The 25,213-nt window shown below is 52.8% G+C and overlaps 10 protein-coding genes across 10 annotated transcripts; 5 read left to right on the plus strand and 5 right to left on the minus strand.

The window, feature by feature from the left end:
• Positions 1-418: 418 nt before the first annotated feature.
• Positions 419-2,132, minus strand: HMPREF1120_00891 (thioredoxin 1). Its single transcript, XM_009154895.1, has 2 exons — positions 1,645-2,132; positions 419-1,530 (listed from the first exon to the last, which is right to left on the minus strand). The coding sequence occupies exons 1-2, from the start codon at positions 1,665-1,667 to the stop codon at positions 1,221-1,223; spliced, it is 333 nt and encodes a 110-aa protein (XP_009153143.1). The 5' UTR covers positions 1,668-2,132; the 3' UTR covers positions 419-1,220.
• Positions 2,133-2,451: 319 nt separating this feature from the next.
• Positions 2,452-6,499, minus strand: HMPREF1120_00892 (uncharacterized protein). The gene has a single exon (XM_009154896.1). It carries the CDS (start codon positions 5,733-5,735, stop codon positions 3,153-3,155), a length of 2,583 nt encoding a protein of 860 aa, XP_009153144.1. The 5' UTR covers positions 5,736-6,499; the 3' UTR covers positions 2,452-3,152.
• Positions 6,500-7,709: 1,210 nt separating this feature from the next.
• HMPREF1120_00893 (D-amino-acid oxidase) lies at positions 7,710-10,531 on the minus strand. The gene is made up of 7 exons (XM_009154897.1): positions 10,509-10,531; positions 9,883-10,447; positions 9,692-9,829; positions 9,422-9,629; positions 9,006-9,368; positions 8,660-8,933; positions 7,710-8,607 (listed from the first exon to the last, which is right to left on the minus strand). The coding sequence occupies exons 2-7, from the start codon at positions 9,909-9,911 to the stop codon at positions 8,528-8,530; spliced, it is 1,092 nt and encodes a 363-aa protein (XP_009153145.1). The 5' UTR covers positions 9,912-10,447; positions 10,509-10,531; the 3' UTR covers positions 7,710-8,527.
• A 448-nt stretch (positions 10,532-10,979) lies between these two features.
• On the plus strand, positions 10,980-12,290 carry HMPREF1120_00894 (uncharacterized protein; the record flags this gene model as incomplete). The annotated part of the gene is made up of 2 exons (XM_009154898.1): positions 10,980-11,091; positions 11,155-12,290. 2 exons carry the CDS (start codon positions 10,980-10,982, stop codon positions 12,288-12,290), a joined length of 1,248 nt encoding a protein of 415 aa, XP_009153146.1.
• Positions 12,291-13,125: 835 nt separating this feature from the next.
• HMPREF1120_00895 (uncharacterized protein) lies at positions 13,126-13,828 on the plus strand (the record flags this gene model as incomplete). Its single annotated transcript, XM_009154899.1, has 6 exons — positions 13,126-13,145; positions 13,228-13,271; positions 13,336-13,363; positions 13,416-13,459; positions 13,515-13,604; positions 13,656-13,828. 6 exons carry the CDS (start codon positions 13,126-13,128, stop codon positions 13,826-13,828), a joined length of 399 nt encoding a protein of 132 aa, XP_009153147.1.
• Positions 13,829-14,890: 1,062 nt separating this feature from the next.
• On the plus strand, positions 14,891-16,459 carry HMPREF1120_00896 (GATA-binding protein; the record flags this gene model as incomplete). Its single annotated transcript, XM_009154900.1, has 2 exons — positions 14,891-15,192; positions 15,298-16,459. The coding sequence occupies 2 exons, from the start codon at positions 14,891-14,893 to the stop codon at positions 16,457-16,459; spliced, it is 1,464 nt and encodes a 487-aa protein (XP_009153148.1).
• A 352-nt stretch (positions 16,460-16,811) lies between these two features.
• On the minus strand, positions 16,812-19,282 carry HMPREF1120_00897 (translation initiation factor eIF-2B alpha subunit). Its single transcript, XM_009154901.1, has 2 exons — positions 19,071-19,282; positions 16,812-18,865 (listed from the first exon to the last, which is right to left on the minus strand). Exons 1-2 carry the CDS (start codon positions 19,078-19,080, stop codon positions 17,799-17,801), a joined length of 1,077 nt encoding a protein of 358 aa, XP_009153149.1. The 5' UTR covers positions 19,081-19,282; the 3' UTR covers positions 16,812-17,798.
• Positions 19,283-19,567: 285 nt separating this feature from the next.
• On the plus strand, positions 19,568-21,050 carry HMPREF1120_00898 (kinetochore protein nuf2; the record flags this gene model as incomplete). The annotated part of the gene is made up of 3 exons (XM_009154902.1): positions 19,568-19,651; positions 19,704-20,879; positions 20,937-21,050. The coding sequence occupies 3 exons, from the start codon at positions 19,568-19,570 to the stop codon at positions 21,048-21,050; spliced, it is 1,374 nt and encodes a 457-aa protein (XP_009153150.1).
• On the minus strand, positions 20,853-22,328 carry HMPREF1120_00899 (uncharacterized protein). Its single transcript, XM_009154903.1, has one exon. The coding sequence runs from the start codon at positions 21,955-21,957 to the stop codon at positions 21,193-21,195; it is 765 nt and encodes a 254-aa protein (XP_009153151.1). The 5' UTR covers positions 21,958-22,328; the 3' UTR covers positions 20,853-21,192.
• A 235-nt stretch (positions 22,329-22,563) lies between these two features.
• Positions 22,564-25,075, plus strand: HMPREF1120_00900 (uncharacterized protein; the record flags this gene model as incomplete). Its single annotated transcript, XM_009154904.1, has 2 exons — positions 22,564-22,764; positions 22,820-25,075. 2 exons carry the CDS (start codon positions 22,564-22,566, stop codon positions 25,073-25,075), a joined length of 2,457 nt encoding a protein of 818 aa, XP_009153152.1.
• Between the last annotated feature and the right edge of the window lie 138 nt (positions 25,076-25,213).

Below are 25,213 nucleotides of genomic sequence, written 5' to 3' on the forward strand. Positions count from 1 at the left end.
GTCAACCGGAAACGAAAAGAAGAAAAAGTTCCCTCCGAAATTCAAAGGTTTTGCGAGTGGTACCTCAGTCGACGATAATGCAATCGATCAGGTTATTATTGTTCGGATGGACGCACTTTATGAGGACAAGTCACAAGCATTGAACAGAGGCAATCGATCATTGAATGCCTTGGTCATTGCATGGACAAGCACTTCTCCCTTGGACTCTACTGTATTTGTATTTGTATTTGTATTTGTGCGCTATGCGATGCGATGCAAGCGAACACCCGATATTATCCACATCCTCAAATCTCTCAACGAGGTTACGATACGACAACAACGACGTTGGCAAAAAAAGGGAAAGCGAAAGGGAAACCCAAAGCGATATTTATATGTACAGTTTTAGCGTATCAAAACATGAACTAATTATCAAACGTAACAACTTGAATATTGTCTTCTTATTGTCTACCGTAGTCTTGGTCGTCTTTTTCGCTATAGAAGCCATATCGCCAGCAGGCCACGAACTTGCTAGTGTAGCGAGGAGACGCGAAACTTGACCTGGGACTGCCAGTGGGAAATGGGGTTTTCCACCAAAGCATCAGCCTGCAGCGGAAGGGAAAGACAAGAGCACCTTATCAAACTGTCCGTACGAAACATTCTGCGTAAGGAACTTGTACTGTGGCACCCCAGGGCAAAGGCAAGACAAGACCAGGGCTGGCTACAGTACGTCGGATTTGACGGGAATGTCTATGGATTTCCGAGGCAAAAGAGATTACCATTGAGTGAGGACAGAAGAATAGTGCCCCATTTGCAGAGTGAGAGAGGGAAAGGCAGAGCGATCTTAATGCCCGGCACAATGGTGGAATGACGCTGTAAGGGCTAGACAATAATCAAAGGAGTTCTCGCTGATGTTTGACATTCGCATCTTGTATTTGGCTATCTGCCCGCGTTACATTCATCCCATCCAATGCAGACGATCAGAACGCATGCGAGCGTCTAGGTCTTTGATCATGGTTGTCAATTATCCGTGTCGCACCTTTCTCATGCTGGAACACAGGGTGGGTGATTAGGGTGCTCCAGGCTAAAGAAAGAGGTTGCCCAGTGTTAGGAATCCTAACCGGGTCTGCTGATTCAGAGTGACGAGTGTGGTTCCCCGGCTTGTCATCCAGTCCGCACTCCTGGCCCTCTGTATCGTTAAATAGAACAAAGAGAGACACCGGCGAGAGAGTACCCGTCATCATTTACAAGTTGGAACGGATAGCCTGCTCAAGAGCTCTCTTGTTGGCACCGACAACCTCGCCAACCTTCTGGCCATTCTTGAAGAGCATAAAAGTCGGCATGGCGCGGACACCCAACTCCTGAGCGACGTCGGGCACCTCATCGACGTCGATCTTGTAGAAGTCGACCTTGTCCTTGAACTCGTCCGACTCGCTGAATTTGACCAGCTCCGGCGCAATCACCTTGCAAGGACCGCACCAGGTCGCGAAGCAGTCGAGCACGACCAGGCGGTCGGCCGGGGCGGAGAGGACCGAAGTCTGGAAGGAGGCCTTGCTGTGGATCGGGTTAACACCGTAGCTCTTTTTCGGAGGGGAGGAAGAGGAAGAGGAATTCCGAGCTTGCTGCTGCTGCTCTTGACGCAGCTTGGCTTGGTGGTAGGCTACGTACTCTGCGAGATTGTGGACGCCCATCTTGTTTGCTGTGTGTGAAAAATGTGCTGGACTCGAGCTGCTAAAGAGCCGCGTGTGGTTGTTGGTGATGCGGTTTGTTGTAACTGCTGGACTTCTTCGAAGCGGGGTGGTTGTGGTCGCTACTGAGATTGACACAGTACCGCGAGGTAAGAAGCGTGAAAGCTTGGTCGTGGACGAACGGATTAGGGTAGCCACGGCGAAAGGCGTTTATGGGTGATGAGACAGCAAAGGTCGGAGGGGTGTCGATGTGATGCGATGCGATGTGACAAGTAGTTATAACAATGGACTGTCAGTGGTGGGATGAAGAGAGACGATGGAAGATGCGAGGTAAAATACTAGTTCGCAGTAATTAGGGGACCACAGGCTGCAGGGTGTTAAGCCCGATGACTTGGAGGGGAATGAATGACAGGCGGATGTGTTGAGAGATGACGGGACGCTTAGAAATCCGCCCGTCTTAGCTCTTCGGCGACTTTTAATTACTGTTTATTTTGTTATGCTGCTGGGACTACTAGCAGCTACTATCAGCCACCACGAGCTACCTTGGATCCCTTTAAACCGGAGCCTTGCAGCATTGTACAGGACCTGTCCTCACTCTTCAACACAAGTACAGCTGTAGCAGTGCGATGGAGGGCATCCAGACACCGAAGAAGCACAGCTGCACCCACTGCACTGCCACTGCTGGACGTGGACCAACAATGACGCCACGCACCGTGAATTTGGAATACTGGCAACCCGGCACTCGGTTAAATTTCTGTCCACGGAAAGATGACGCGATCAATGATTGCTAATATATCGGGCAATATAGCGTGGCCGCTTTAATCGTGCATTATCTCCACACGCTGAGTAATCGAGTCGGCCGGAAGACCAGCTTGCAGCCCAGAACTCGAACAATTTAATTACAACAACGTGAACAAGCCGTCAGCAATGACTATTCTATATAGATGTGTCACAGCTGCGCAACTTGTTCGACGTACAGAAGGAAATGACTCCGTCTTGGTCGGCCATCGAGGCCCATGTTTGCATCGCGAACACATGTGTCCATAGTTGTTGCTGTCTTCAAGTTCTCACGCCTTCTCCTATTTTGGTGGTAATTGTAGTACATGTCTCATTCCAGCTCCTCATGCCAAATGATTTGGTCGGCAGACAATCGATGGCAAATCCACTACCTCTGTGTAGTTTCAAAAATTTTGGGCTTCAAATCAACGCTTCCGTCGTAGTTCAGTCCTCCATCGTACATTCAGCTTCCAAGCAACTACTAACGCAGGATTCAGATCGATAGCCCTACCACAAATGGGATATTCTCAGTGCTGCTGTAAAGAGTGAGGTGGGGGTATTTGTCTTGTCATCAATATCGTCGGTGTTTGTGCCAATTCGCCATAGTGTTTCGTGTATACCAGATCTCGCTGTTAGGGAAACAGATGAAAGACAAAAGAAAAAGGCGAGGTGCCTTCGAGATCCCGGTTAGTCTCCTTCTTCCGCAACCGGTCACTGTGCTGGTTGCACAGACGTGACTGTTTGCGGAAGACTTGGACTTCGAGGAGCAGCATCCGACTGCATTGACGACCGCCGAATATCCAGTAGCCTCGCACTTCCTGCGCTGATATGCCTGGCATGTCCCTTGTATTCCACACTTCGTGCTCTTAAAATCGGAGCTTCTTGCAATTCCGCCTTGTCGGCCTCCGTCGCGGGCGAATCTCCAACCTCTTCATCCCCCTCCGCCTGTCCTTCTAAACTAGACCGGCGGGATCCTTCGCGAGTGTCGGTCCCAAGTACCCTCAATATGCCCTCTGTTGATTTGGTCCGGTTGGGCTGGCGAATCACGGTGGCCTGCCGTCCAAGACCCTCATGCCATTTCTCCTCGCCTGTCTGCAGCGCGGGGACAGGAGGCATTTCTGGCACGGGGCTCTGGTGCCTCTCCCTCTCAAGATCAATCACCGTGCTGCTTGCTTTTCGACTTATCGAATTATCCGAATCGCGCCGTCGGGTTGGTCCTGGGGTGAGCCGATTCAGATAATCATCATCGGCAAGCCCCACTTCCTCCGTCTCAAATGCGCCAGGCATGGTCTGAGGTAGAAGAGATGACTGGCTGTGCCTTGTCGGGTTGCTCGATCCACCGGACACCCCTTTTACTGGTTTTCCTGATAGCCAGGACCCCTCTGAATCGACCGATGCAAGGGATTGGGATAATGCTACACCTGACAGTGCTATTCCGGCACTGTCAATGTCCATGGGATGCCCAGGTCGTCTTTCGGCTGCGGATTTGTTAAGGGCGGGGTTGCTCGAGTTAGTGTCGAGGTTGCTCAATTGCTGCCCTGAGCTGGTCTGGAGAGCATTTGTAGCCTCAGGTGACTGCACGCGAGAATCGGGAGGCGAGATAGGAAAGTCTGGCAAGTCTTCACGGAACTTCGACATGGTCCGCTGGGGGACGCCCGAGGAATCGGATTTCCGAAACGTACGGGGGACAACAACTGGTGGAGGTTGTTGCTTCCGCGCGAAAGATTCTCGGGAAGTGTTGGAAAACTCGGATGGTGTGCTCCTACCACGATCGGTGGTGCTAGCTTTCCGTCGACCACCTCGCTTGAAAAAGCTCGTCCATGAACTTAACTGTTGACTACTTTGATCCGAAGCACGTCGGTATGGTTGGGTGTTTTCAGGAATGTCTGGGGTGATCTCACGCGCCAGGCCCGACGCCTGCGACATGCTCTGACGGTCGACCGGACGCTGTATCGGCGACCTGGGCGGAGATATCGTCGTTGCCTGGAGTGGCTTCTGCTCACTTGGAATCTCCACCGGGGACACCGTGCGCAAAGGTGACCTCACCGGCACCGGTGGTCCCTCGTCCTCTTCAAGAGCAAACGAATCCCGCATGATGTCAATGTCTTTCTCATCGATATCTTTCTCATCTTCAAAGGGATTTCGGATGGGCTGCACCGGCCTGCGTTGCGAGGTGTCTGGGTCGGCGAAAGGGTTAACAGCATCCGTCTGGGGACTGGGCGTCGTCCTCCGACCACGTCTCTCGGCGCCTTCATCGCCTTCGGCCCCTGCTCGCCCAGAGCCTGCAGCAGGCTCATCACTCCGCAATGCACGGAGCTCTTCTTCTCGCTGTCTTTCAGCCTTGCGTTGAAGCTTCTTATGCAGACGATCTCTCTCGGCCGCTGTTTTCCTCTCGTGCCGTCTCCGATCCCTTTCCATGAGCTCTCTCAGACCTCCAGCATCAAGCTCGTCCGCAAGCTCGTCAATCCTCTTCTTCGACGAAACATCTTCTTCGTCTATCGCTTGCTGTATTGATGGTTTTGGTCGCGCGGGTTGCTTGCCCGTCGAGTGCCTTGGGTTGGCGACGTATGTGAGGGTAGGGCGGGGACTTAATGCTGCTAAGATGCCAATCTTGAATGAAGCTTGATTGGTCATATCCTCGGACTCCTGAATCGTTTCTGGAAGGGGCAATGAAACTTCCGAGGCGGGTCGTTGGAGGCGACGATTGAAATGCCCAGGCACCTGCTTGGTATCGCGGCGCAGGGGACCGGAGCCAGAGTACGTGACTGGACGCCTCAAACCGGGGTCTGGTGAACTCATCGCACGAATTTCTCTTTCCCGAGCGTAGTCTTCTGCTTTCCTCTTACTTGACTTCCTTCGCTGTAAACTGGGATCATAGCCTTTACGCTTTGCCAACAGAGTCGGGGCTTCTGGAAGAGCTGTAAAGTCTTCAGGTCCAATGCTTGAGTGGGACACAGGAGTTTGCGAATAGATACGGTGACCGCTTGCTTCTGCCGCCGAATCCCTTCTCATGTTCCGCGATTCTGACCTGGATCCATTAACAGGCGTCATCCGAGAGGGAGAAAAGTTCGCTGGCTGACTCGCGACTCTTTGCTGCTTTGAGAGTCTGCGAGGCTTTTCATCTTGTCCGCGTTTGCTTCGATGGCGTGCCATGGCCTCCAATTCCCCAGAACCACTGGATCTGAACCGCGTCCCGATGTCTTTCCGGTGTTTTTCAAAGAGTGTCTGCTGGCTTTGGTCTTCAGCTTGACTTGTGCGGCGCTTTTTGCCTCCGCCAAATGGCCAAAATCCCATCCTGGTTCCAACAACAGTGGACCGAATGTCCAGTGCTGAAGGACGCTGCGATCAAGGAAAGGGACGCAGTCGGATTGGACAATCACGAGACTCTGTGGGAGACATCAACCACGATAAGCGTAGCGCAGGTCAAAGTGTCTCTAGGTGACGACGAGAAAGCGCAGGCTGTCGAAAGGCCCCGGCGGTCTGAATGAGTGATGTTTTGGTCTGGAGATAGGGTTGCGGAGGGGAAAACGCCAACGCGCCGTCTCGGTCGCAAGCACTTCGGAAGGGTGGAAGATTTGACAGGTTCTCGACAGGCCAGACGTACGATGACGGGTGCCGTGCGACGGATGAGGGTCCCGAGAAACCTTTCGAGTCGTGGAAAGAACGATTATGGCGATCAATATCGAGCTGCTGAACGAGCAGTAATGAGAGTGGAAGATGCACAATGGCAAAACCGATGGTGGAAGCGACTTCGACGCAGGTGGTTGACGACTGTCAGTGATCAATTGCCAGTATGAGTAGCAGCGTGTGTGACGGAATGTTGCTGCTGGTGCTGGTGCTGGTGTCAGAGCCAGTGCTGGTAGTGGCGATGATGTAGGCACCGTTATTAGTACAGAATCGGCACTACTAGTGCTGGCAGCAGAAGAAGCAATAGCAGCAATAATAAAATGGCAACAGCAGCGGTAGTGGGCAATGGTAAGGAGATAGGCCAGAGGCGAGCGGGCGGGCGGCGGGCGGCGGCGACGGCGGCGACGGCTGATGGAGACTCTGAGCCCAAGAAGAACGGAAAGAGGAGGGCTTCGAGACTACTAAAAGAGCCCAAATGGGGGCACGTCATTTAGTGCCAACGCCCGGTGGAGCTAAGCGCCCATAGCAGTCACCAGGGCACTAATCGTACTAGGCGCAGACCTTGGGCCAAGAGGGGATTTTATTGCAGTGGTGCAAGGCCTAGTTGCAGTCTGGTAAGCAATCAAGTGGCAGTTATTAGCGGGTAAGCCACTTCAGTTTGGCCTGCCCGCTCAAGCTCCAGACATCGGTAGGTATGAGCACGGCCGCCAGAATCACCACTATCATCACTTCAGTTCAACGTGTGGGAATTGTATATTGCTGGCCTCCACCTCAACAAGACCACACTTCCAGAACCATAATAATAATAGCCTAAGGTACTATTGTCGGTTCCCCCAGCGATTCATGGTGAGAATCCCACCCAGGTCTGTCAAGTTTCCCATCCCGAGAGTGTGCGTTCTCCTTCAACCCCCCTGCTCGCACGAGGAGGATCACCACAGATCTGGCTGCAGGCATTCGTCACCTGTCACCCGCCGCCCGCCACCCGCCTCACGCCTCAAGCATCTGTTCCCTATCGGCCTACCTACGTCGGCAGACTACCACCGTCCCAATCTTCGGTGCCCTCCACATGTTCACCAGTGACGGCCCTTACCGGCCTGTTCTCAATGTCCGCCTGGTGATCAGGACTACCCCTCTAGCTCAACTGACCTAACCAACGAGAGTCTGTCACGTACCCGCATCTCGAAGTTCAAGTTCCCTGAAATCGAATGCAGGGTTCGCTGCAGTGTCAGACTTGTCTGCGTTGACTTAAGGGATCCCTTCAGCGAGGGAGTCCGCAACGGGGCAGGGCGTCATGTCGTGCCAGTGGGCTGAAAGCATGAAACGTCGGACATGCAAGGAACACAACAGCTACAAGGGAGTTCAGACCTGCTGCGGTCTTGCGATGCCGGGAGGGTTTATCGACACTTAACCATAACACGAAATCTATTCCTGTCTGAACTCTGCAGTCCTGCAAGTGCTCCCCGCCGCGCCACGGGGCATAGATTCAAGGACGGCAGACACGTTCACGTATTTTGTCAATATTTGCTCGATTCTATACTACCTCCCTGGTGCACATATGCGATGGACCACAACCTGATAGTAGTCCTCCTTGCCAAGGTGGCCCTACGAGTAGTACAGCAAAGAAGACTTCACGTTCTACCATCGGGCCATAGGGTGTCGAAGGCCAGCCATCGCAGCCATAGGTTTAGAGGCATGTTCCCACGATGACGTGTACGAGCCCTTCACAGCGAAGATGAACTTATTCGATAGGTACTTCAGCCACTTGCATGGCTGCTCGGATCAGCGAAGCTAACAGTCCCGTACTAATAGGGCCATCGCCCGTGGTTCGACGGACTCTGAGGGTACTAATCAGGTACCCGAGCCATGTACAATGCCCCGTCGAAGCTACTTCCAATCCCTGGGTAACGAACGGTGGCTAAGCGGTAGCAAGTGCAAGGATCGCGAGTGCCTCCGAATGGTTCCTGCATCGATCGCTTCCTCTTCCAGCACATGTCTCAGAACAGCCCTGCTCCGGAAGGCATTGCTGATCATTTCCGGCCCCGGGTTACTTAGCGACTTTTTTAGGTTCAAGTTTCTGCTCACGCCGCGAATTGCGATCAAGAAGCCTTCCCAGTTTCTCATTTCTAGAGCAATCGCATTGTCCTTGTCTCAACTCGCTACTGGCAAGTGAGTGTTCGGAAGTTAACATTTTGTATGGCTCTGACCCAGGGTGATGACCAAAGTTACGATGAGAGACCAGATGAGCTTGCAGCCCCGAGTTCAGACGCGGGCATCCTTGTGCTGGGGATGGTTGCAGCAGCAAGATCCGAGGAAGCAATCCGCTGTCAACGCGGCACCGTTCAAACCGTATTACTAGTATGGATCGGCCAAGGTCGTTGATCGTTGACTTCCAGATGCCATCGTTATGTGATCCGATCTGTTGAACTTTCGAATCGCAGGGGCATCTCGAGATTCGCCTTTCATAGCTTTGCTTTTTCCTGGAGAGCCTCGTCCACCAACTTCACTGCTGCCTGTGAACAGCCATACGACGATTGGTAACCTGCAGCAAGTTAACGAAGAATGCCCCCGTACACAGATAATCAAGTGTTTACCTGCTCCACCGGCTCCGTAGTTGTGCACTGTCCACACACCATTAATTCTCTCTTTTTCAATTCTGGTGCCGCCTTCTCGGACGGGCCTTAGACCAACACCATGTCGGATGATGTCCAGATGCTCGATCCCCTTGCCTCCGGTCAACTCTGGGCACATTTCAACTGCGCGCTTCATGATTCTGATCGCAAGATTGGGATCTGCTTGCGACTCCCAGTTGCCTTTCTGGTAACAGCCTCCTAGGATTGTGCCTCCCCCGGCTGCTCTGGTCATTATCTACAAAAGAAGCAGAGTTAGTAGCTCGCAGCCGATGGTGTCCCTAGGTCCACTAGGAATAAGCCAACTTACATAGGACGCCTCATCCGGACCATCATCTGTCCCGGAAACGGAATACATGGCAGGTGCTGTGTTTCTGACAATGACAATCTGGCCTCTTGCAGGAACGACCGATTTGTCTTCGACTCCACCAAGTTTGGAGGCTGAAAGACCAGTGCAGTTGACAATCAGATCGGCTGGCCTGTTCGAGTGATGCACCCCTGGGGCAGCTGCATCTGCAATATGTTGGAAAACGGCCCTCTTCAATATAACGCCATTTTTCAGGCATTGAGAAACAAGCCAGGGCAGATATATGGCGGTGTTGATGCAGACAGAGGTGAAGCATGTGGCATTGTCCATTCCTGGCTTCAGCTCCGACTTGGGTACTTCGTGAAACTGCGAGTTGAACGATCAGTATCAAACCATCCTTGGCCAGGGCGAAACCTTACATCGTCAAAAACGTCCTTGAACCAAGGTGTTGGGCTCAGCAGCTCGCTGAACCATGCTGCTGTGGCCGAAGAGACGTCCTTTTTTCGATTGTAGATCAAGGTCTTTTGGAAATGAACACCAGCCTCGGGGTGGTTTTGGGCCAGGTCTGCAAGTGGTCCCCAAGTGTTCTTGTCCCATTCGGCTGCTTCACTGCCTTTTACTGAGACTCTAAGCGGTGTGATCAGCGCGTGCAGGGCGTTGAGAACGAGACCAGGACACCATTAACTCACGGCATATAATTTGCTCCGGCCCAAGGGGACGCATATTCGATATCGTAGTCCCCGGGCATGTGTTTTGCGGCGATGGTGATTTTGTAGCGTGGATTCTTCGAGAGGAGTAATGCCGTGGTCAGTCCGGCGACACCGGCGCTGATAGAAAGACGGATTAGGCTCACGATATAGCAGACAGGGTTTCAACGTACCCGACCACAACAATGTTCTTTTCGCCCATGGTGCGGAGTGGGTTAGACTAAAGTCACAGTAATGTCACCGCTATGGAGAGCAAATGAAACGAGTTGGTGGTGTTCAGGTGCCGGTGAGAGTGAAGTGAATACAGTTTGCCAACACAGGTAGCTTTTCTGCCACACGCGTACCACTGGCTTCACAATAGGATTGCCGGCGGAATAGGACAATAGCAGTCGAGGTCCTCAACACTAGAACTTGTTTTGAAGCCGCAAGTGAGCAGAAGAACAGCTTCGGCACCTTATAAAGATCTTTCTACATTGACCGATATCTCACACCAGTACTAAGTGACACCACGGTATTTCTCATGAGATCGTTCGACATTGCTTCTTTGCACACCCGCTGACGCTCAACTCCTACACTAAAAATCAACAACTTGAAGAACGTTACAAGCAGCACAAGATCACTCGATCACTTGTTGGAGTGGGCCGCCTGGTCCTTTCGCCGCCTATCTTGCAGCAGGATTCGTCGGATCGCCAGGCTTGAGCAGCCTTCCAGAACCCATTATTGCACGCCATCTAGTGCCTGTGCCCCGGAGCGGAATCAGTGTCCGCGGTTCCTACTGGCTGTTTACCAGGTATCTTACCTAGGTATTGCTACAGGGTAAGCCACAGACATGCCCCTGCCTTACAGACGTGAACCCGAAGCTGGCATCTTGGGGGGTTTAAGACCCCTAACAGCCCTGCTCCAGGCAGTCCTACAGGCTAATCAGCCACTCCCCAAGCCTCCCAAACCCCTCTCCCGGCGGCCTTTCCACCCCCTTACTGTGTGCTCGACGTGCCAAACTGAACTCCGCAATCCAGCGGCAGTCGGGGTCCTAAGGATCCTGCTGGGCGAAGCATGCAGTGCAGTGCCAGTGCACGGATTGAATCATGCGTTTTTCTCACCCTCAAAAAACGCCCATCCCCTCCCCTGACCACCTGTCCATCTGCCCTTCGCCCTGCGGTGCAGACCCATCATGTCGTTCTGAACATTGGGGATCTCTGTTCACACCTCTACTTCCTTCTTTCTCTTCACGCATCATCCAAATGCACTTGTCAATGGATCATTCGCGATCATGGCTAACCATGCATCGCCCGAGCAGCTTCCCAGCATGGTTCGCAAGCCAAAAGCTGTCTGGCCGGGCCTTGCCAGGATGGGTATGTACCAGAAGCAGATAGCAGGCGATGGTATGTATTTGACCTCCGAGACTCGTACCTAGATGTGGGACAAATTTGGTTGATACTATGCAGGCAATTGTCTCTTTGCATCTCTCTCTGATCAGTTGTATGGCACTCCGGCCAAACATCCCGAAATTCGTGCAAACATCATCGAACACATGCGGACTTTTCGGCCTCTCTTCGAGCACTACGTACACAAAGATGACGTGCAACAACGCCGAACCCTTCGTTCCGCCAAGTCGACTGCCCGTCAAGATCCAGAAGACGCGTTTGAGGAATACTTGACTCTCATGTCACGCAGCGGTACCTACGGTGGAGAACCCGAGTTGGTTGCCTTCTGCCAGGTCTACGATCAGGATGTCACGGTGCACCTGCCACGCATCAAGAATTTCGATAGAGACTCGATTTCATACACCAACGAACACCGCGAGACTTCAGTTCCACTGCCTGCATTGCACATATGCTATGGAGGAGACGAGGTCACTCGAGCACACTATGATTCAGCTCGGAGCAGAGATGGTTCAACCCCTAGAGGCGCAAAAAGTCCTTTGCTCAAGCCTTCAGACAGCCCTCGCAATGCCCTTGCCACTGTCGCCTCGGAGCCAGGGCACATTCTTACAAACAGAACAATTCGAAGTGATAGATCTGTCCTGTCTACCGAACTCATCCAGGATATCCTGCAGCGAAGCAAGAAAGAAGTCGATTCCGCACTAGAACAAGCCGGGGAAAAGTACCGTGCTAGGAGTCCTTCTGTGACATCCTCACAACGCAGCTCAAGTTCCAAAAGATCTTTAGACGACGACGGAGAGCCGATTCGCTCCAGCAAGAGGACTGACAGAAGAAAGACTCGGAGCACTCGACGGCGGGCGGAGGTTGTGGCTGCGGCTTCTGACCCTGAACCTGAGCGTCTTCTGCCTCAGACTGTCGAGTTGGTAACTCCCGGAACGCCTGCAAGCACCCAAGACACTGATGCCTCCTCTGACAACCCGCTCACTGAAGATGAGCAGGGCCCCGATAAGCCGGGATCTGTTGCGCTAGCCGACGACAATGAGAACCCCGAGCTTACGGCGCGTGCAGCAAAGCTACGTGCCAAAGGGCACACACGGACTTCTCTCCACATCGTCACCAATGGAGCACAGCTTGCTGATTCGGCCACTCCGAGACAAATGTCAGTTGCAGAGAGGCCCAAGTCTACTTTACGAGCATAGCGTTCAAATGGAGTATGGGTTGAGAGCATTTGACTCACTTGGCATGGCGAGGTGTTCTGCATACCATGGATTTGCATAGTGATACCCCAGCATAGCGTCGGCGGCAACGGTTAAATTCCTGGACGAACACTGAACATGGACGGGAAGGTTCAGTCACAGATGATTTATGATACACGGTCCCACGATAGAAAGACAGAGCAGAACCAGAGGGCAGCTCGTTGGATTTTGCTTCTACTTATTGCTGTAATTTATGAGGCCCCGCAACCTCCATCAGAACAGATGAAAACAATGGGCTTCGATCATCTCATTCCATGTTCAATGTGTGCCTCAGGATCTCGGGTTGTGCTGGTAGTCGTAGTAGCAATTTTGCCCTGAGGACACAAGCAGGTGCTGCTAGTAGTAGTAACTCAGCAGTTCAAGCTCAAGTTTGTCGCGTTCGACGCGCAGCTCAGATTCGCGCTGCATGGCCACACCGTGACTGGCGTCTCCAAGGCTGACTCGGGTGCCTGGCAGGGACCGACAGCCTTGGCATACGTCTGGAGCGTGGTAGCTCACTAGTACTACTTGGGAGCAAGACCCGACCTAGCAACTTGAAGTTCAACTCGAAAGTCTGGCAACCGTGTTATAACATAGTACTAGGCATCACACTTCCCTCCATCATTGCTCTGCCTGCGGAGTCGATTTGATCCCTTCAGCAATTCTAAACACCCAATTCTGCTGCCTCACAACAAGAGTCTACACCTACCACTTCTAGCGCCCGAAAACCACCTCCTCTCGTCCATCCCGATCAGCTTCTTTGAACTTCCGCTGCGGTTTACCCCCTACACGCGTCACGATGGATTTCTCCAACATTTTGTATGTGCCAAACACCTGATGCGCACAGCGCGGATAGGTCTAGCAGTCAGAGCGGAGAATGAATACTGACTTTGCTCAACAGTCGGCTGGTGAACCTGGTAGTGGGAGGAATTATGGTCCTTGGAGGTAAGATATTGCGCTCACCCATCTGTCCTTGTTTTTGACGCCGTACTAACTTTGTTAATTGTAGGGATCAGTCAATTCTTCCCCATAGGCTTGTCAGTGGACCCCTAACGCGAACCATCCTGCCAGCCACTGACCCCAAGACAGTCGAAGCATCATTGTCGGCATTTACGTGATCATATTCGGTCTTGGTATGGAGATAATTGTTCAAAGCGTGGTGCACAAGAGGCTGACTCTCACAAAAAGCGGTTGCCGGGCTCGAACTCCTACCTCAGGTCCCGCCATATGTTCCTCGTTACGCCAGCTTCCTGTTCTCTTTCCTCGGACGTGGCATCTGTTAGTGGATCGCCCGTGTTCAGCAGTTAGATGGGTGCTAACACAGGACAGTTTATATCTTTGTCGGTTGCATCATCCTTGAAGGCCATGTGTTGAGGATCATCGCTGGAAGCATCGTTGGAATCGTTGGCGTGGCTTACTGCGCACTCGAATTTGCGCCTTCAATTGAACCTCCCAACAACATGAGAGACGCAGATGCGGGATGGGGAGCCGAACAAGTTTAAGCAGAGTACAAGGCTATGGTGTCGCGCAAGGCATACGTGCACAGCATTCTCCAGTTGTGGCCATGCGCGTTTCATCCCTGCTCTGATCCCGCAGACGGTGTCGGGCGATGAGTTTGCTTTGTGAATTGCCTATGCTGTACATCCTGGACTACGCGATTGAAGACAAGGGGATGAACGGTGCTGAAGAAGAGACCGAAAGCAGGGGATTTCAGGACTAGCGTCATTGGTCATACAACTGAGCTTGGGGCTCCTAAACTAAAGCCGAGGAAACGGCAACCACACATTATTGTACGAGGTACAACATACAGTAGTTCAGATATCGCATGTGAGCAGAAGGATCAACAATAATACTAGTAGGTAAATGACGATTAGTGCCACTCTGACGGCCCGCCTTCTATGATAAATGATCCCACCTAATAGGATCTGTAGCCGGGGTTCCTTCCCAAGACGGGTGCGGTGTCCGCGAGATGTCGTTGCGGATGGCAGCCTCGTATCAGAATTCTGCGGTACGATAAAAACTCACGTGATCGACCAGCCCTGTCCCCGTGATCTGTGCACATTCCACCAATGAGAATCGAGGCGTTTGATATTACGCTGGAAGGGCTGCCTGGCGCCATTCTTGCTCCACTTCCGCCTCAACGATCCAGCCTGTAGGATCTCCGTGCCGTCATGCCTCGCCCTCGTACGAGCCTCCTGTCACTCAACCTCAGCCAGGCTGGCCATTTCTATACCTTTTGCGATGAAAAATCCCTCGAGATCTTCTCGTTTCTTTCAAATCGCCGGTGTTTTCCTTGCTATCATTCTGAACAAGACCGTTTCTCTATAACAGAGCGGTGCTTTGACGCGACGAACCCCTGAGGCCATCTCATTCTCAACTTTCAAAGTCACCAGATCCACTATATACCCGTGATCCTCGGTCTATAATACGAGTCCTTGGTCGAACGCGGACTCTTCAACCTGAGGGCGGTCCTTGTGCGATATCAATTCTCTATTAGTGCTTGATTTGTTCGGAGCCCAGATGGGGCTTGGGTTCAGTTAACACAGTACGAAGATTGAGCAGGCATGTTGACCATACGTGCGATGGACGCCTTGCCACGTTCTGCCCCGTTTGGTTCAGAAAGAGAAAATCTGATGCGACAACCCTCGGCCGAAGACCTCGATGCTGCCCATCAACTCGTGTCCTCCGCTCGCGGAGAGCGTTCAGGATCACATGTTTTACATGATGGCCATGCTGGCGACCAAGCGACTGATACTCCCCGTCTGAATCGGCCGAGCCCAAGGGCCGAAACCCGTGACCTACCTCGCCCATCAAGCGAGTTGTCCGATCAGAGAGAGGATACCACTGGTCTAGGTCAAGTTTGCAGGTATGCGCTCTTTTGCATTTTCCTATCGCCTATTGTGCCGAAGACAATATCGCCGTCGCGCACTCCTCGCTCGATGTAATAGCATGTGACTAACCATATGGGTAGTAACTGTGGTACCACAAAAACCCCTCTATGGCGACGGTCCCCAACAGGCACGACGATATGCAACGCGTGTGGGCTTTACCAGAAAACTCGTAATGCTCCAAGACCTACCAGTTTCAAGCGACCGAGCTCAGCCACCCCTGCAGAGAGTCCTCGCCAAACAAGCAGGAGGTCGCCAGTCGCAGCAACTTCTCCAGCCCCTGCGCAAGCCCAGTTGTCGGGCATCCCTTACCGGGTACCTGAACACACACCAGGATCCTGTCCAGGTGGTGGAAACTGTAACGGGGCTGGTGGCGCAGAAGGCTGTGGGGGTTGTCCTGCGTATAACAACAGAGTCGCAAGATCTACCAATGCTCCCTCTACCCCTGTGCCCTCTTTGCTGAATCCAGTGGAGCCTTCACCAAGAATCGATCGCCCAAGCAATGCAGAAACATCCACCACCACTCCAGCCGCTCCCCCCGCCGCGCCTCAGTCGCGGTCCGGAGAACCTGTTTCCTTAGTCGTCGCATGCAAAAACTGCGGCACCACCGTGACGCCCCTCTGGCGCCGTGACGAGCATGGGCATCCGATCTGCAACGCGTGCGGTCTATACCACAAGCTGCATGGCTCGCATCGGCCCGTGCAGATGAAAAAGTCTACCATTAAGAGGCGCAAACGAGTCGTGCCTGCGTACCCAGATGTTCTTCGGTCGGACGGCAATGCGTCGCAGAAGACTACGTCGACTTCTCCTGAACCAGTTTCTCCCGAACAAGGCAACCCTGAAACTTCCCGGGATGAGTCTCCCGCCGCCAAGAGAAGACGGCCACCGCCGTCCGTGGACTATACAGGCTATGTGCCTGGACCTTCTGCGGCCGACGCTACCTCTGCCACACGCCAGCCCTCGGATGACTACACAGTTCAGGCACGCCTCGCCGCCGCTGCCGCGGAAGGTATGCAGCTCGATCCTTTACTTATGGATGCCGGACGACGACAGCGAGATCAACTGCCACGGATTAGTGAGCCACCGGGCTCTACAATCGGACAACACACTGCCGAAAGCGACCGAGATCGAGAGCGTGATCGAGAGCAGTGGCGGAACGAGCGTCGTGCTCAACTTATGCGAGAAGCCGAGGTGATGCGGGCAGCGTTGCGGGCGAAAGAACGGGAGATTGATGATTTGACATAGGGAATGGGTAGCTGGAGATTGAAATGATTGGAAGTGACTAAAGAGAACTCAACTGGCAACAGTTCATTACCGGTCAACTCAACAACACCGACGTCGAATGATGATTTAAAGAGGGACAAATTAATTGCAATTGCATTACTGAGAATACATAAACAGCGAGCAAGGCGCTGGGGATGGAGCGAATCATAGTCGTGTTATTGCATCCATAGCAAGCACAGGTGGTCGAATTGGGATCGACCCATGTTGGTTCTGGCATTCTCGCCTGACGGTACTTACAGCAGTATTACCATACCATATCTAAAGGAATCCCTCTGCATTTTACTTAGTAGGATCGGCCCGCTACTGTAAGCCCGCCGAATGGTCAAACATTGATTCTACGGGACTTGCGTGAGATACAACGATCGCCCGATGATTACGATGAAGGTAGTACAATGTCTATAGACACTTCCCACTTATTCCTGTGACAATCAATTTTTTGTTCTGCTTTGATTGACGATGATGAACTTTTTCACCGCTCTAATGAGCACTACCTAGGTAGAACAGGTGCACGCTTTACCCCTTCGCACGAGTTGACTTCTTGAGAGAGGCCAAAATAGAACGACCGCTTGTCCTTTCTATCAATGCTGCAGTGTTCCTTGAGTCCTGCAACAATTCCCGTCATCGTCCTTCAGTGCATTTTTTGACACAGCTCTTTCCTATTGAATAATGCTAATGCCTGTGTGTCTGTCCTGCGCGCCGTCCTGCCATCAATAACCAATAAGTACATTCATTCTTATCAAGCATAGCCTGGTGGCACTGGCACTCTCTTTGGCGATGGATGGCCCAGGATGGGAATCCTGGAAAATAGTTGTTCATGGGGGAATGGAGGGGCTGCAGATCCTGGCAGTGACGGCGAGCGATATTAGAAACACATGCCACTGCAGCGAGACAAGATCTTGTCCATCCGGAGCCCAACTTGGAGAGAAGGGTCAAGGTCAATTTCCTCTGCTCGTTCCGCCACGCCATGTCATTCCGCTCCTTCCATCTTTCATTGCTTCAACGAAGGTCCCGCAAAAGAAGTTCTTTGGTAAAGATAAAGTAACCAACTTTCTGCGGTGCGGGTGGTCTGGGTTCGCCTTGCCTTGCCCGTATGTTAAGTAAAGTCAAGTCTTCAGAGCTTGCACGCCTGTACTGTCGTCGTAATGGAAAGAAAGCTGGTTATCAGGGACATTTCATTGTCTCCGAGCAGAAAAAGAAAAGATTGATGCTTTGGGGCCCCTTGGCAAGATAGGACTGGACTCTCTATTGCGGCTACAGTACGGTTGTGGTTGTAGTGGTCGTAGAGATGTTTGGATTGCGATTAGAACCAGAGTTTAATCAGTTCCTCGCTCACGGCATTAGGGGTCAGGATGCCATTCTCGGTGATCAGGGCATCGATGTATTGCGGAGGGGTGATTTCGACCATTTCCTCTTCCGACAAGAGAGTGTCTTCGGCCGGGGTCTGGGAATCTTTGGTGGTTGCGGCGGTTTGGAATTGCAGCACATTCTGTTTCACGCCCATTCGCGCCAGGTCGGCGGGACCATAGCCAAGCGGGAAGTTGCGGACAAACTTGTAGGATTCGACGGCGACATGCAGAGGAATATGGACGGACTTTGCGACCAAGGCCAGCTGGTGCATGCCGAGGTCGGTGACGATGGAGCCGTTTTCCAGCACGGCGGTGGCCCCGACGATGAACTGGGGTGGGGGAGAAGAGGGCGGCATGGAAGCCAGAGCGTAGGTCAAAGCCTGCAGAGAGATGGTGGCCGTGGGGATGGACAGGGAATTCAGGGCGGCGATGGACTGGGACACTGGGCCGGTTACCCCGGACGCGGGTAGGATGTAGACGACGTTGAAGGAGCGGTTCGCTTCGGCCGCGTGGGTCAGCAGCGTCTGTACGGCGCGACTGTAGCCGTAAGTGAAGACGGTCGAGTCGTCCCTCAAGAACGGAAGGGCGTGGTGCGCGATCTTGGGGCGCGCTTCGTTGGCCCGCTTGACGAACAGCGACGACGTCGTCAGGATGTGCTGTCGCAGCGTCGTGAAGTCCGAGTTGGCCAGTGACGATGGTCGTTGTTGGAACGAGCTGACCAGGTACCGCTGGAACAGCTCCGTGCCGGCCGACAGTGGGATTGGGTTGCGTTGCGATGCCAGTAATTTGCTCGAATGTGTCGACAGGAGGGCCAGCGTTTCCGAGATTGTCGTTAGTGGCGTGCTCGCCAGCAGCGAAATCAGCGATTCTATCGCCGCAATTGGTCGGCTGATCGTCGTCTCCCGGCTGATCAGGTCGTTGTAGAAGGCCACTATGTCAAAGTCGGTCGATGGCGAGCCGTCCGACGTCGACGTCGACATCGCCTTTGGCGTCATCGGTGGTGTCGTTACAGGTGCAGAGGCTGGAGAAGGGTCACGGCCAGAAGTTAGAAATAGCCTTCGACAGGAGATGGAAATGGATTTCATGATGCTGCTCGAGACTGTATGATATATGGTGCCCAACGGGCAGAACCAGGCCGAGAACAGGCCCATAGTGGCACATTCAGAGACTTGAAGGGGGTTGACTCATTGCTCGAAGAACAAAAAAAGTGTGTATATTCGACTTACCGGACGCCATGCTGAATGAGTTTATTGCTAATGTTGATTGATTTGTCCGGACAGTTCACCTAATACAGGGAGAACACATGGCGGGGTTGCATTGGTTGCTTTGCGGTGGTTATGGGTGGAAGGCTGTTGTTCGATTTGACGTGGCTTGTATGCCGCTGACTTAAACTCGAGGCTGATGTTGAGCCTCGTGGGAGAACTTGGCGTGCAGTGCCAGTGGAGCCTGATGTACGGTGGAGTAAGGCTCGCGGTCGGTCGGGAGAGCCGCGAAGTATATGATTCTTTAGTGCAGTAGATGCTCACGTGATCCTTGGAAGTGTGTCGTTTCCCGGGCGACTGCAACAACATGCGGCTACTGGCACGAACTCCCGCGAGCCGCAGACAACACCAACTTGAATTGATCTGGAGTCCATAATGCGCCAACCTTACTGTGGGATTTCACCTACGCGTATCGCTCAACCGGTTATTCTGAAAACATCAAATCAAGCACTATTTCCAACATGAGTCAACAGTACCGTTCATCACAACAACAGCAGGGCCGGGTCAAGAAGAAAGAGGAGGACCCGGCCGATTTCATGCGCCTGGTCAGTCGCGCCGTATTCGAGCATAATGAACATCGACACTGACGCGTCATAGTCTGAAAGAGAGATCGCATCATGTATCAGCGAGATGGGCATACCGTTCCAGCCCTCGGACCTCTTAAAACCCAACCCGCAAGTCATACAGATGGTCTTCGAACATCTCGGCGAGCTCGTCATGAACGCGACCAGACAATCCCTCGATCCAGCCATGCGCGCAGCGGCTGAGGACGTATGCGCCGAATTTCCCGAGTTGATTCCTGTCGAAACACGGCTCCTTATGGGGTTCTTCATTCAACTACGAACGATGTTGGAGCAGTGCGGAATCAATGATTTCTCGTTCAATGATCTGGTGCGACCGACCCACGATCGCCTTGTCAAGATCTTCTCATATACCATCAATTTTGTGCGATTCCGCGAAACGCACACGAGCGTGATTGACGAAAACTTTAACAAAGCCGAAAGCACCAAGGCAAGGATTGAGACATTATATACAGAAAACCAGGATATGGAACAAAGGTTAGAAGAGATGAAGCACAACAGAAAAGCTATGGAAGTGGCCGTCAAGGAGAAGATGCGCCGGAATGATGAACTGAAGGCTCGGCTGCTTGAACTGCGTAAGGGGCAGGAAAGGGTCGCCGAGCAGTTGGAACGAGCAAAGGCTGAAAAGGCCAGAGCGCAGGCTACTTTGGAGGAGAAGACGGAGAGATTAGTCAAAGCGCGTCAGGAGAGCGAGAAATTGAGGCCGTACGTGCTACAAAGCCCAGCCGCGCTGCAGAATGCTCTCACGGAGCTGTCTGATAACCTGATGCGCGACAAGAGCCAGATCGACCTTCTTGAACGAAGAGGTAGAGCGCTTCAGACGTCAGGCGACAGTTTCACTGTGGTGCAAAACGACGTTCAAGCGTGCGTCAAGGTTTTGGAGGAGATCGCGGTGGAACTCCAGAAGGAGGAGGAGGAAGATGCGCGCGCAGCTAAGAACAGGGACGCATTGGCCGAACGAGGAAATAATGTTCGCGAGGTTGAACAGAACGAGAAGCTTCTCCAAAGGCAGCTCAAGAAATGGGAGGAACGTACAGAAGAGATGCGGCGGAAGCACAGGGAACGAGACGAAGCGAACAAAGCCAAGATGGATGAATTACGCGAGATCCAGCGACAGCTTCGCGATGAACGAGCCGAAAAGGGTCGCGAGATGGAGAGGAGGAGGGTGAGAATAGAGCAGACCGAGAAAAAGGTAAGATCTGCCTCGGATCCCATTCAAAGGAATGCAAATGCGGCTAACACACCACAGATGGCTGATCTCAAGGACAACATTGAAAACGAGGTCCACTCCGCTCACGAGGAGTACTTGAAGCTCGAATCGCATATCAAATTGTACATCACAGAAATGGAGCAGAGCATATGAATTGGCATTGGAGCATCACGATCGGCATGACGGAGTTCACAGGCTGGATTAGAGATACCCCCAAGGCGTTCCATTGCAATGCTGTCTTGGCGTTCATTGATGTATATTGGACAGGGAAGCAAACGCTCTGCACTGATTTTCTTCACATAAGCATTTCTTCTGCCGATTCTACCCGCGCATGGTGACGTCCGGTCTGCTCATCTTTGCCCTCAGTACTCTGGACCTGAAACCACCTTTTTGCAATGGTCAGCACACAAACCGTCCGCCGACCCCAGGTGGCCCCATCTTCGCCTATCTTGATTGCTGAACTGAGCAATTGGACCTCAGCACTCCACAGCGATGGTCCTCGAGTAGGGCTGGAAGGGTCTCGAATATCCTTGCACTCGACAAGTCCAAGTTGGCGATTCGTCCTGAATGCTGCAGAGACTGCTGTTGCGAACGTTTGAGAGAGCCCTTGCAACGTAAACTCAGACGTGCCGTGGTGTAATGCCAAAATATCTAGGATGAAAATCCAACCTGACGTTGAACGAGCGGAACCCGAGGCGTTCGGGGAAGTCGGCCGGCAGTAGCCAGCCAGATATCCTCGTAGGGTTGTGGTGGTTGGGCAGAATGCCAAGTTGCAGAATCGGCTGGCATTCAACAACTGCAGAGTGGGCAATAGGAGCATATGTTTGCGTGTGGGAGCGATAGTCTGGATATGCTCACTCTCACTATCAATCTGAGCTTGTGTTGCAGGGGCGTGCGCTAGAGCGTCGCTTTCCTCATGGTTGACTAGAGCTAACAGTTGCTCACGGAATTCATCGCGCGTCGAGCAGATTATCAAGTCTGTGGGTACTGGGGGATCTCTTCTGATGACTTCTTCGAGTAGATCAAGCACGTTGTCATATCTCGTGGTGATGAAATTCATGAAGAATGTAAAGATGTAATCGCGTTGTCGTGGCAGGTCGCCAACTCGGCCATCGTTCGCTTGCTATCGGTGTTTGGAGCGAGTGTGATGCCTGAGTTCAGTGACTGGCATCGTCGCGATACATTGGGCTGTCCTGGTTTGAGCCCTCGGTTAGGGAAATGATCAATGTGAACCAAAGGCCGTACTGCTAGTACACCTCTTCCATCCAGAACAGGATGCAATTGTCGCGGACGTAGCCTGACATGTGATCTGCTGATTGTTATCACGTGGAAGGCTGACATATGAGCCTTGGCAACGCAGCGGGACTTCCATTGATGACCTCAATGGGCAGGCAGTTTCCATGCGACTGTTGGTAGTCTGCTTGAACACAGTGGCCGTCGCATGGTTGGCTTGCTTTCCCCAGGACTTATACGTCTTGTGTTATACGGAAAGGCTATCCGAGGCGGTAAGGGCGGCGCCTCGTCCACAAGCCACAGCCACATCGCACGTTGATTGCTTGGGTTGTACGACGTGGCATGGTTACACAAGGCTGACGATCGACTTTCGCAATGGAGTCAGCATCCCGCATTGCGTCCTTGATGGACCCGGGTGAGTCAAACCATCATCATGGATACTGCATGGCTTCAATACGCTGACCCGCGCGAAGCACGGGACCTTACGGTGGAGGCCGCCCAGGCGTTGGGTCTTTCTCGAGGTGTCAAGGGAGGAGGGTCCTCGGGTCGCAGCATCCCTTTTGCAAAGCTGCAAGCTCTTTTAGACAGTCGGAGCGATAGGGATACCCTCGAAGGTTTGAAAAGGGTTATCTCGGTACGCGGTTGTCCCTCCTCTTAAGCCCAGTGGCCATGGCTGATGTTCGTGACAGATGATATATCAGAACAAGCCATGCCTGCCATATTTCTCGGCCGTGGTCAAGAATGCCGCCAATCCGAACCTCGAGGTCAAGAAACTCGTCTACATCTACTTACTTCATTACGCCGAAGCAGACCCGGACCTGGCTCTCCTTTCCGTCAATGCCATTCAGAAATCACTCACAGACCAAAACCCTCAGGTCCGGGCCCTTGCCTTACGCACCATGTCGGGCATGAGGGTCCCGGTCATCAGCCAGATTGTCTCTCTAGCCATCAAGCGGGGCGTCGGGGACATGAGTCCTCACGTTCGCAAGGCGGCCGCTCTCGCCATTCCAAAGTGTTACAATCTGGATCCGAACACGCTGCCTCAACTGCTCGACTACCTCTCAACCTTACTCGGGGACAAACAGTATTTTGTAGCTGGTCCCGCTGTGCAAGCCCTACTGGAGATCTGTCCAGACAGAATCGATCTGGTCCACAAACACTACCGAAGCCTTGTCAAAAAGCTAGTCGATATGGATGAGTGGAGTCAACTGGCCACCTTGAGACTTCTTCTCTTCTACAGCAGACGCTGCTTCCCTCGGCGGACCCGCAAGGTCACCAAAGTCAACAAGAAAGGCTTCTATGAGGACGAAGCCGATGAGACAGTGGAGACAGACGAGGTGGTTCAGGTCTTGGATCCTGACTTGGAGCTCTTCCTGAACGCCTGTCGACCTTTGCTTCACAGTCGAAGCTCGGCGGTCATCACCTCGGTGACTAGTTGCTTCTTGTATCTGGGTACACCAGAGTACCTCAAGGAAGCTGTCGGGCCACTGGTCGGCCTCATGCGAGGACCCCCTGAAGTCGAAGAGGTTGCACTGTGCAACATTGTATTGGTCTCCTTGTCGGCAGCAGACCTGTTCGTACCTTACACCTCTCACTTCTTTCTACGAGCACACGATCCACCACAAATATGGAGGCTGAAGATTGAACTTCTGACGCTGATATTTCCCCATGCACCACTACACCTCAAATCAATCATTCTCAGTGAACTGGAGCACTTCTGCCATAGTGCCGACATCGATCTCATACGGGAATCAGTGCGGGCTATTGGACGATGTGCACAGTCAGACCCCAAGAATGCTCATCGATGTTTCAGGGTTCTTCTGAACCAAATCTCCAGTTTCGACAATGTTCTGGTCTCGGAAGTGCTTACTGTGGTGCGCCATCTCATTCAGCAAGACCCGACAGCTCACCGGAAGACTGTGGTACGTTTGGCACGAAACTTGGATAGAACTACCAGTCCCGAAGCTCGAGCCACCATTATCTGGCTGGTGGGCGAGTTCGCCAGCCTAGATCCCGACAACGACATAGCACCTGATGTACTTCGGATATTGGCCAAAGGCTTTGCTGACGAGAGCGAACCAGCGAAGCAGCAGATAGTTCTGCTCGCCGCCAAGGTGTACTTGTTGTTCCTTCAAAAACAAGGGGGAAAAGACACGGAGGAGGAGAAAAGTAATGCGGAAGAATTGCAGGAGGATGAAACCCGGAGCGGGAGCGCAGCTCAAGAAGATTCGGATTTCCGCAATCATCCAGTCTCCAAGCTCTGGAACTATATCCAACTCCTGGCCCGTTACGATGTATCCTACGACCTTCGTGATCGGGCTCGGCTGTTCAAGGCTCTCCTCTCCAACCCGCAATCCACGCAACTTGCCGCCCTTCTCCTGCTGGCGCCCAAACCCGTGCCTCACTCACCTTCTCCTTCGGAGAGTCGGAAAGGGCTGGTGCTGGGTACTTCTACTCTCGTTCTCGGGAAAGACGTGGCTGGCATTCTTGGGTTGCCTGGGTACCAGGAGCTGCCCGATTGGGTTGAAGACGGCCATGAACCGGACCCAAAGCTTAGAGACGGCACGGACGAAGGAGAGAGGGAAGAGTATGTGCCGCTGAGTGCCAGAAAGACCACAACTGTGGCCGCTAGCAGAAGACTCGATGACGCGGTCAGGGAGCAGGGTTTGGAGAAGGTCGTGGCTGCTGGATCCGCAAAGGCTCATGGTAAGCCGAGGACTTTGGACGATTGGCTGGCTGAGAGTGAAGATGAAGAGGAAGATGACGAAGGAGAAGAAGAGGAGGAGGAGGAGGAGGAGGAAGAAGAGACCGAGGAAGAGGAGACTGAGAGCGGGAGTGGGGAGACCGAGGAAGAGGCAAGTGAAGAAGGGGAGACAGAAGAAGAAGAAGAGAGCGAAGATGACGAGCAGGCCGTAAGGAAAGGCTTGATGGCAGGCGAGTCATGATCCTTTGGGCTGTCACAACAACCCACAGCTTGTAACAATGAGAGGGAGGTCTAATGTCTGCTGAGTGAGTGCTTGAACTCGCTGCCATCGGTTTTCACGCCCATCAAGACACACTCGAGTCGACGTGTACTAGGACCG

Source organism: Exophiala dermatitidis (genome assembly GCF_000230625.1).
Source record: "Exophiala dermatitidis NIH/UT8656 unplaced genomic scaffold supercont1.1, whole genome shotgun sequence".
Taxonomy (NCBI): domain Eukaryota; kingdom Fungi; phylum Ascomycota; class Eurotiomycetes; order Chaetothyriales; family Herpotrichiellaceae; genus Exophiala; species Exophiala dermatitidis.